Source organism: Dipodomys ordii, unplaced genomic scaffold (assembly GCF_000151885.1).
Source record: "Dipodomys ordii isolate 6190 unplaced genomic scaffold, Dord_2.0 Scaffold31, whole genome shotgun sequence".
In the NCBI taxonomy this organism is placed as follows: Eukaryota; Metazoa; Chordata; class Mammalia; order Rodentia; family Heteromyidae; genus Dipodomys; species Dipodomys ordii.
The window spans coordinates 5,527,730-5,538,646 of NW_012267247.1; the positions used below are offsets into that span (position 1 = coordinate 5,527,730).

General features: G+C 47.2%; 1 protein-coding gene across 2 annotated transcripts in view; it reads right to left on the minus strand.

Annotated features, from left to right (window-relative positions):
- Positions 1 to 10,612, minus strand: part of Slc6a4 (solute carrier family 6 (neurotransmitter transporter), member 4) — a 35,619-nt gene extending 25,007 nt beyond the window's left edge. The window contains exons 1-3 of one of the 2 annotated variants that reach the window (XM_013016387.1): positions 10,585 to 10,612; positions 1,706 to 1,884; positions 1,451 to 1,627 (exon numbers count right to left, since the gene is read on the minus strand). In XM_013016387.1, coding sequence (XP_012871841.1) covers positions 1,451 to 1,627; positions 1,706 to 1,793 — 265 coding nt within the window. In that variant the 5' untranslated portion in view covers positions 1,794 to 1,884; positions 10,585 to 10,612. Of the gene's footprint in view, positions 1 to 1,450; positions 1,885 to 10,584 lie in introns of both variants that reach the window. The other variant, XM_013016386.1, reaches the window with a different exon arrangement.
- Positions 10,613 to 10,917: the final 305 nt, after the last annotated feature.

A 10,917-nucleotide genomic window follows, 5' to 3' on the forward strand; every position in this document is an offset into this window, starting at 1 on the left:
GGCAGTGAAACTCTTCAATTACCTACTAGAAAACCAGAAGTGGAGATGTAGCTCAAAGTGGTAGAACAATAGCCTTGAGAGCAAGAGCTCAAGGACAGCACCCAGGCCCTGAGTTCAAGCCCTACAACAACAACAACAACAACACAAAAACCTGGACAACTGTCAGTCCATGGAAGAAAGAATGACACAAGTGATTTGAAAATCATTTCTTCATGACCTTTTCTTGTTCTAATAACTAATCCAATATCAACCCAGAGAGACAAGGGAGAGGGTCCATATATTCTCCTTCCTCTCCCTGCTTCCCAAGCCCATACCTACAGTCTGCTATGATTTTTTAACATCTATAAGGTCTTTAGGGTTACAAAAAAGATCTAAGTACAGTCTCTGACCTCAAAAGTCTAATTCTCAACTGGATACTGGTGGCTGTAATCCTAGCTACTCAGGAGGCTGAGATCTGAGGAGCGAGGTTCAAAGCCAGCCCAGGCAGAAAAGTCCGTGAGACTCCTATCTCTAATAAACCACTAGAAAACTGGAAGTGGTGCTATGGCTCAAGTGGTAGAGCGCTCACCTTGAGCTAAAGAGCACAGGGATAGTGCCCAAGCCCAGAGTTCAAGCCCCACGACCGACAAAAAATAAAAATAAAATCTAATTCTCATAGGAGATATGAGTATATCCAAGTATGTTTGGGGGTTGGCATTAATTGTGCCAGCCTATTAACCTAAAAGATTCCAGACCTAAGTTGACATCATTCTTTGATCTCACATAATCCAAATGCCCAAGAAGATCTGGAGCCCTAGAGCTACTTCCTAATTGTTCCTTATGCAAACCTGACCTTCCAGACTCTTTTTTTTTGGTCAGTCGTGGTACCTGAACTCAGGGCCTGGGTGCTGTCCCTCAACTCTTCAGCTCAAGGCTAGTGCTCTACCACTTGAGCCACAGCGCCACTTCTGGCTTTTTCTGCTTATGTGGTGCTGAGGAATCAAACCCAGGGCCTCATGCATGCAAGGCAAGCACTCTACCACTGAGCCACCTTCCCAGCCCGACCTTCCAGACTCTTGTGGGCAGAAGCTGCCATTAGGAATGAAGGCGCTCTCAGCCCAGTGCAGTGGCTGGCCATTCCCTGGCTTCTGGCTCAGTGGCAGATGGAGTGTGGAAGGGGAAGGATGAGAAGGAGGCCCTCCAGCAAATCAAACACTAATGGTGCTGGTAACCCGAATGAGCCTGGGAGGGCTCCCATCCAGTTCAAACCAGAAAGACTCAGACATGTTGATCTAAGCTTTGGACTTACTGGAGATCTGCCTCTTAGCTGAATGTAGAAAGTCTAAGCAGTCACATTTCTACACTTATCTAGGATAACAAAGATTTTAATTGTCTTTTTGGCCTCCTACAAGGATCTACAGCCCAGCCCCAGGTCAGAGCCCCCACGCCACACATGGCCCGTGATACTGACCCCCTCCATTCTGGTAACATATGTAAGGAAAGCGCCAGATGTTGCCTAGGTCCACAGCATAGCCGATGACAGAGAGGAGGAAATCCATCTTCTTGCCCCAGGTCTCCCTTTCTCCTTGATGAACCTCAGCCACTAGGGTGGTGGTGGCAGCTGGGATCGAGTGCCGAGTGTCATCGCCTGCACTGGGGTTGGGAACTGCTGAATACCCATTAGATATTTGGCTGGACTCTGCTTGGTCCCCTGGGGTGGGGATACCTTTCTGTAGAACACCGTTTTCCTGACAATCCTCTCCATCCTTGCAAGCTGACAGCACCTTCTGAGAATTCAAGGGTGTGGTCTCCATCCTGCTGGCTAAGATGCCAAGGACCTAGACTAGTCCTTGGTGCTTGGCTTTGAGGATCTCCTTGGAGATTTAGGGTACTGGATCAAGAACTCTGTTAGAAAGGGACCAAGAAATACATCAACTCATCACACATCTTTGCTGACATTAACTATAAATGTACCTGTTATATTTGAGCCAGCCTATTTGCTGGAGTAAAAAAAAAAAAATCAATTGAATCTTTCACCTAAACCATGTGTAAAAACACACCCAAGGGGGGCTGGGAAAGTGGCTCAGTGGTAAAGCGCTTGCCTTGCATGCCTGAGGCCCTGGGTTCGATTCCTCAGCACCATATAAGCAAAAAAAAAAAGCCGGAAGTGGTGCTGTGGCTCAAGTGGTAGAGTGTTAGCCCTGAGCTGAAGAGCTGAGGGACAGCGCCCAGACCCAGAGTTCAGGCCCCACGACTGGACCCAAAAAAAAAAAGACCACTCAAGGGGACTGAGAAGGTGGCTCAGTGGTAGAGTGCTTGCCTAGCATGCATAAAGCCCTGGGCTTGATTCCTCCATACCACATAAACAGAAAAAGCTGAAAGTGGCGCTGTGGCTCAAGTGGTAGAGTGCTAGCCTTGAGCAAAAGAAGCTCAGGGATAGTTCCCAGGCCCTGAGTTCAAAAACAAAAACAAGAACAATAACACACTAAAGTAATTTGGAAAGAAAACAATAAAACAAAAATAGACTGCAGCTCACCAAGTTGTACAAACTACTGAAGAACAAGTACTTGCTTAAGAGTACATTGAGAAGCTCCCTTCAGAGACTCTCAGGGCAGTGTCAGCACACAAGAGCCCCAGAGCTTCCTGCCCTCAACACTGAACTGGGAAAACAAGTTTCTTATGGCTACAGTCCTCTCTCTGTCATTTAACCTGAACCCCCAAGTTAGAGTTTACATAAATGACAGTTATGGTCTAAAAAGGATAGGAACAGAGGTTCCAGGACACCCTCCTAGCTGCCCCCAGATGTGTTCAGTCTACATGTACCCTCCTCTGCAGACCTCACCCTAATATAACCATCACCACCACCCCCACCAGCTGCTTCTGTGGGAAGCCACTGGTTACCGTGCTGGAGATGGGTCCAGGGGCACTCATCTGGAGAGCTGTGAGAAGAGTGTGGGCTACTGCCTGGTGACGCTGTCCTACATGTCCCCACGGGGAAGGCTGGGCTCCAGTTGCAGGGCTCTCATTTCATGGTCCCAGACTCCAGTACAGAGAAGCCTGCTCTGCTCTCTGGATGGAGCGCTGAGATTTCTACACGTGGAGAAGAAATCTGAGCCCTTTCGGACTTTAAACCTATGACTTGATGTCATAAACTTGCAAGCAAAGACTTTCCAGCTCAGTTCTTCTGGGCCTAAAGTTTTCAAACTTCTGAAAACAGTGAAAGAGTTGTTTCTCCTTAGTTAAGATCACGGTAAACACTACTTACAATGGCAAAGACCTCACCGCAGACAGCTCTTCAGCCCCAACAGCAGGCAGGCTCATGTCCCCTCCCTACTTGGGGTTTTCAGGGACTTGAACTTAACTCTTTACATATAGCAATGTGAAAACAAACACAAGTTTAGGGATTGAGGATGTGGCTCAGCATTTGCTGAGCTTCTGTGAAATCCTGGGTTAGATCCTTCCCCAGCACCTCACAAACAAAAACAAAAGCAAGACTGAGTGGTAAAACCAGAATACAAAAATGGAAGCTTCACACTAATGACCATGAATGTAAATATTGGCCAGGATTGGACAGGAACCCCAGGAGACGACAGGAATGAGGGTTTGGTGTTCTTTTCTCCTGTAAAGTGGAAATAAAAACTTTAAAAGGATTGATGCCAAAAAATATCTGCAACCACAAGACATAAATCAGCTCTATGTCTCACACACACACACACACACACACACCTTCCCTGACAGCCTGATTTGTGTACGTGTGTGTGTGTGTGTGTGTGTGTGTGTGTGTGACAGGTTCTGGGTTCTACCTTGCCCAGCTGTGTGGCCCCCAACATCTGCAAACTCAAGAATACAAACACAAGTGAGGAGATGAGCTTGTGACTCAGAAATCTAGTTCTCACCTGGGAGCAGTCCTCTAGCTTCCCTACTTCCTTGGTACCTCAGCTTCTTCCTTCACTCCCTTCCCTTCAGTGCTGTTGACTGAACCAAGAGCTTGCCCTTGCAGCCAAGTGCTCTCCCACTGAGCTGAACCCTGCGCAGTAGGCTTTTAAAACCACCCATATTCTCGCCCCAGCAAGTTACAATTTATCAGGCCAAGGTAATTTTTTTTATACTAAGAGAGGAAGACAAAGGATGAGAAAGGGAGAGAGCGCGAGACAGCAACAAGAAGAGTTGGGGAGAGGGAGAATGAGCAAGCAAGAGAAAAAGAAGCCAGGATGTCAGTATATTTAAATACAAAAACTAAGTTAAACCTGAGTGTGGCAGTCTGTGGTTGTGCTGTGAGATGCGGTACTCCCTCTGGCTGAAATACTAAACACTGAAGAACAGAAGACCACAGTTTGTAGGGACAGTGACCTTCCCAGACAGCCTGCCTAGGACCTGGCCCCTTCATTTGCTCTTTCTTCATCTCCCGGAAGGTCCTGTGAGACGTTTCTCACGTTCCCCACTGCCATGTTCCTCTCACACTGGGAGGGAAAAGGTGAACCATCCCCTAAGCTCCAGCCCCAGGGAGAGGAGGAAAGTCAGCCACAGCCTGACTCATTCCCCACCCCTCAGTAGCTGAACCATTGTTCTAGATTTCATTTATTTTCTCTCCTGGGGCGTCCAGCAGAGAGGAAGAAAACAAGTTTGAGTTGGTGGATTAGGGGGTGGGAGAGCAATGTGTATTTCCCACAGTTCTCTGAGTTTCAGGACCCCCCCTCGTCCCCCTACCTGATCTCCATTTCCTGGCAACTGAGTGGCTCCTGAATAGTAGCTCCTACTATTCTCTATTTTTGTTCTGAGCCATTACTAAAGTCTGGTTTCTTAAAATATCCCCTAGCACTTTTCACCTTGATTTAAATTTTATTTATTTATTTATTTATTTTTGCCAGTTGTGGGGCCTGAACTCTGGGCCTGGGTGCTGTCCCTCAGCTCTTCAGCTCAAGGCTAGCGCTCTACCACTTGAGCCACAGCACCACTTGCAGCTTTTTCTGCATATGTGGTGCTGAGGAATCAAGCCCAGGGCCTCATGCATGCAAGGCAAGTGCTCTACCACTGAGCCACCTTCCCAGCCCGATTTAAATTTATTTATTTTAATTTTGCTGGGTGCTGGGTGGCTCACGCTTGTAATCCTAGCTAATCAGGAGGCTGAGGTCTGAGAATTGAAAGTTCAAAGCCAGCCTAAGGCAGGAAGTCTATGAGACTCACATCACCAATTAATTAGGGAAAAGCTAAAGGTGGAGCTGTGTCACAAGTGATGAAGTTATAGCCTTGAGTGAAAAAGCATAGGGACAGTGCCCAGGCGTTGAGTTCAAGCCCCAGGACCAGCACAAAACATTAACTCAATTAAATTATACTAGTATCCCTCAGGTAACCCATATTAGGTTGCTTCTCCCCAAGATTTGATCTCTTTCTGTGCCTTGTCCTTGGTTACAGCCTCTCAAAACCACTGAACAGGTTGTCTTTCTCCAATTCACTCTTCTGCCCCTCCCAGTGAAAGGAAATCTCCTCCCAGTTATGAATCTGCAGGGTGGGGCGCGGCTGGGCTCCTTTCTGCCTTCAGGGTCTTACCTGACACCCTGACTCCTTTCCCACTTTCCTGATTCTACAGAGTTCTCCCTGGGTATTTCACGGAGCTCAGCAAGCTGGAGAGCAAGCTGGCCCAAGTACACGTTGTTAAGGTGGATTTCTGAGCATTCTCTCTTGAAACCTTTCTTCTTGCAGTTATTTTTATCCTGCTGGGTAGAAAGATGACAACGAGGTCAATTTTACAACTGTCACCTTCCCTAGGCAGTCTTTGAGTTTGTCTAGGGGGAAAAAAAAACACAAAAGAACCTGGAAGCCTTTCTTTGCACCTTGTGTGTTGTTGCAGGCTAAGCAGTGATAGGTGTGTGTCATGTCATGTACCTACCCCAGCCCTGCTGGGGGTGACAGCTGGAAATCTCCCAATATCCCACACCTGAGGGGCTGCATGGAGGTAGAGTTGTCATCTCACTCCTATCTCTGGTCTAATTCTTTCCACTGTCACTCCCCTAGTAAAAAACAGAATTGTTTGGGGGCAGGGATCTAGGATCTAGTTCAGGGTAGGGAAATGGTCTCATGTGTGATCCATCCTCATGCTGTTAAAAAAAAAAGAAAAAGAAAGAAAAAAAGAAAAAGGAAAGGAAAAAGAAGAAAAAAATGTTTCTATTTAAACTTCTGGTCAAATCTCCATTCCTCTTTCCACAAACTGTCTCTGTAGCCAGGGGAACCAGAATCTGAAGCAAGAAGTAATTACGACAATTAGTCACAAAACCACATGGCTGTTTGGAAGTGCCCCTGACTCTACTTGTCTGTGTGATGCCGATTAGCACATTTCTAAGTAAAAACACTACTGAACCATGGGTACTTTGACACTAGGTGACAAGATCAAAGTGACTTCACTTTTCAAGTCACCCCATTTCCACTTTCCAAAACAAAACAAAACCTCAGCATGTATTAGTGCTTGAGCACCGAGTTAAGATTAATTACAGGTCATCAAGCCTGTAATTTGCATTCTCTGTGCAGAAGCAAGAGTCTAAATGTCCCCCAACACGAACCAAGGATGGTAAGAATGCTGGAACTCCAGTACAATAATCTTGGTGCCGTCATCTTCATCGAAGCTGATAGCCCACCGAGGCACAAACTCCAGGCACAAAGCTATGTCATGTCCTCTTGCCTTAAAGACAGGCTCCATCCTGCTGCCTCTGTGGAGTTCACAGCTCCAGGCCAAAACCTGAGGCATACTCAAGCAAGGAGGCCATGCTTGGGCACTACCACACAGGACCTGGTTGTGTGTGGGGTTCTCACTAACCCATCACGTATTCCCACCCACCCATCCCTTAATGATTCAATGGCACAGAACAGGTCACAGGTTCAAGAGTTGACTTGATCATCCCTCCTAGGCACCACTGTGAAACATGCTGGCTGGCATCAGCTGAGCTGCCCGCCATGGGGACCTTCGTTTGCCTCTCAGAGCCATAAGGGACTTGGGATACAAACAAGAGGGATAGAGTCTCACTTCTGTTTTAGACACGGATGGTGTGCATCAACCCCACTCTGACAGCCATCCCCTTATGCAAAGGATTCCTTGGGTGAGAGAAACTGATTTAGGGAGAAGAAAATTGTATAGGATAAAAAGTGCTGGGTAGTTTGGGCCAGTAACTGAGAGAAAGAAAAAAAAAATCTCAGTTCACAACTTTCTCAGCCAGCTTCTCTTGTGCAGAGTGCAAGCTGGAGGAGTAGCAGCCCAGATGGGTCCAGATCACGCCCAAAGCTGGCAAAAGTACAATGGATTATTTAAACCTTCATAAAAAGAAATGGATTTGGCATAAACAGGCATGAGTAGTCCTCATCCAGGGAGAATGAACAGCCAAGCCTATACTGCAAGAGTTCTGGGCTATTTGGGGCAAGTTGTTTAACATCTCTTGAGCCTCCATTTCTACCTGTTGAAGAGCAAATCATGGGGCTGGGAATGTGGCTCAGGGGTAGAGTGCTTCCCAGCATGCATGAAGCCCTGGGTTTGATTCCTCAGTACCACGTACACAGAAAAAACTGGAAGTGGCACTGTGACACAAGTGGTAGAGTGTTAGCCTTGAGCAAAAGAAGCTCAGGGACAGTGACCAGGTCCTGAATTCAAGCCCCAGGACTGGTAGAAAGAAAAAAAAAAAGAGCCTCTTGTAGGAGTTAAATAAGAGCCTGCCAAATGCTGAACTCAAAATGTTGAGCACATGGAAAACACCAATAAAATAGCATGAGTAGCATGAGTCGCTTCAATTCCACCACACATGCTGCCAATCCTGAGCACATGGAAAATACCAATAAAATAGCATGAGTCGCTTCAATCCCACCACACATGCTGCCAATCCTGCCTCCTACATCACCCTACAGGCAGGAAACTGAGGCCCACAGGACTTGCAACTTAAGTGACTCAGCTGGGGCCTCACTGGCTTTATGCCTTTCAAACAGGGGATTGAGTTTACCAGGAAACCATAGACCCCTGGGTTTATTCTCCCAGGGATTCGAATTCAAGATCCATGAGGAGCCCAGACATCAGCTTTTTCTTGGTGGGGGGAGGGGGTGTGCTAGAGTTAGAACTCATGGCCTCGGCCTGCTACCTAGGCATTCTTACCACTGAACCATGCCTCCATTCCTATTTTTGCTGGTTATCTTTGAGACAAGTTTTCACTTCCTGCCTAGGATAAGAAGTTTGTGCTGCTAGGCACCGATGGCTCATGCTTATAACCCTAGCTACTCAGGAGGCTGAGATCTGAGGATTGTGGTTCAAAGCCAGCTCGGGTAGGAAAGTCCATAAGACTCTTATCTCCAACAAACCACCAGAAAACTTGAAGTGGCACTGTGGCTCAAGTGATAGAGCACTCACCTTGAGCTGAAGAGCTCAGGGACAGCATCCAGGCCCAGAGTTCAAGCCCCATGACAGAAGAAGAAAGAAGAAGAAGAAAAGAAAAGAAAAAGAAGCAGCAGCAGCAGCATGTGCCACCTTGTCCGGCTCTCCCTTGAGAAGAGGGGCATGCAAACTTTTCTGCCCAGGCTGGCCTTCAACTGCAACACTCTCAATATCAGCCTGCCAAGTGGCTAGGATTACAGGTATGAGCCTTGGGTACCTAATTGGGCCTCCACTTTTCAACAAGCACTCCAGGGCAAGTGGAGAATGTGCTACAACATGCTAGAACATTCCCACTTTACATCCTCTGAGGCCTGTCTTAAGTTCCTCTTACCACCACAGCCCTGGAGGAATCTTCCTATGCAAGATAGCATTACATGTCTCACATCACTGATTTTCACGTGTCCCTAGTTAGCCTCCTATGAATATCTGCTTCATGTCATCCTGGATACAGGGGCCATGGCTTACACATCTCTGTGTAGCAGTTGTTTTGTTTTTGGTTTTTGTCCATCATGGGGCTTGAACTGAGGGCCTGGGATCTGCCTCTGAGCTCTTTTGCTCAAGGCTAGCACTCAATCACTTTGAGCCACAGCACCACTTCTTGTTTTCTGGTGGTTTACTGGAGATAAGCGTGTCATGAACTTTCCTGCTTGGGCTGGCTTTGAATTGTGATCCTCAGATCTCAGCCTCTTGAGTAGTTAGGATTACAAGAGTGAGCCACCAGCACCACTGTGTATCAGTTCTTGCAGCTTGGCGTATATGCTTCACTGCCTGTCCCAGGTTGGGCCTAGGATCCGTCTTTTCCTGTCAATCAACTCTAGCCCAGGTGAGGAGCTTCTTCCTCCCTCAGGTATGTCAGAGAGGCCAGGGGCCATCCTCAGGATGCACCACCCCCATCAGGAAGATGGGGAGGGGGGGAGGGCTGTCCCTGCAGTGATTTCAGCAGATTATGGTCTGGAAAAACCTGGCAGGTTGAGGATTAAAAAACAAACCTAGGTTAGGTGCTGGTGGTTCACGCCTGTAATCCTAGCTACCCAAGAGGATCGGGGTTTGAAGCCAGTCCAGGTAGGAACAGAAAAGTCAGTGAGACTCATCTCTAATTAACCACCAAAAAAGCTAGAGGTAGAGCTGTGGCTTAAGTGCTAGAGCACCAGTCTTGTGCATAAAAAAAGCTTAGGTTCTGGGTTCAAGTCCCAGAACATGCCTAGAAAAAAAGAGAGAAAGAGAAAAGAAAGGGAGAGGAGAGGAAGGAAGGAGGGGGAGAGGAGAGAGAAAGAAGGAAGGGAGGGAGGAAGGGAGGGAGGAAGGAAGGAAGGAAGGAGGGAGGGAGAGAGGGAGGGAGGGAGAGAGGGAGACAAAATTACCCCTCTGGGTGAAGGAACGTTCCAGCATCCAGTCGGATGCAGGGCAGTGGGGCTGTTCCTGGAACATGGGTTGGGGTAGACTAGGTGGGGTTATGATTTGGTAGCAGGAAGTCCACAGGCATTTTTGAAATTGCACACCTGGCCTGGAGTTGATGTCACCCCCACTTGACCTCTGCCTTCCTGATTAATGAGTGTGTGTGTGTGTATGTGTCTGTGTGTGTGCATGTGTGTGTGTGTGTGCGCGTGTGTGTGTGTGTATTTAACCAGTTTGTATTAAACCCAGAGTTGCCTTCCTCAGATCTGAACTTCTTTCTGGAACTAGCCTGGTTCAGGTCCCCAGCAATAAACTAATTTATTCTCTCTGTAAAAAGTGGTCTGGGTCTTTGCTGGTCTGCACTGCTGTAAGACAGGAAGGGAAGGAAGACTAGCCCAGGCTGTCTTTAAACTTTGAGACAAGTACAGGCTCGCCCTTCCACAGTCTGTGTTCCCAATGTCCACGCAAGTCAGCTGTGTGCGAGTGGGAATATATTTACTACCCCACAAGTAAATAAATGAAAACATATCTTTTACTTTTTTTTTTTGCTAGTCCCTGAGCTTCATTTGCTCAAGGCTAGCACTCTACCACTTGAGCCACTGCACCACTTCCAGCTTTTTCTGTATTTGTGGTACTAAGGAATTGAACTCAGGGCCTTGCACAAGCTAGATGAACACTGTCACTGAGCCCCATACCCCAGCCATGGCTGTTGTCTTGTGAACACTCCTTTATTGTTATGATAATCCATGTGATGCTTTAAACAGGTAAATACAAAACACAAGGGGGCATTCTGAAACATAGCTGCTTACCCAGTGCGGTGAGTTATGCCTGTAATCCCAGCACTCAGGAGTCAGGAGTTCAAGGCCAGCTTGGGCAAATGAGTCCCTACCTTAAAACAAAAAAGAAACAGTGTTTTCTTAACTATGAGTACATTATGAGAGTAGTTCTTTGTGAACCAGTCATGATTAGATACACAGATGGACCCAACAAAGGAAGAAAAGGAATGGAAAAGAAAACCTGTTCCTAGGGCCAGGCATTGGTGGCTCACGCCTGTAATCCTAGCCTGAGGATTACAGTTTAAAGCCAGCCAAAGCAGGAAAGTCTAGGAGACTCATCTCCAGAAAACTAGAAGTAGTACTACT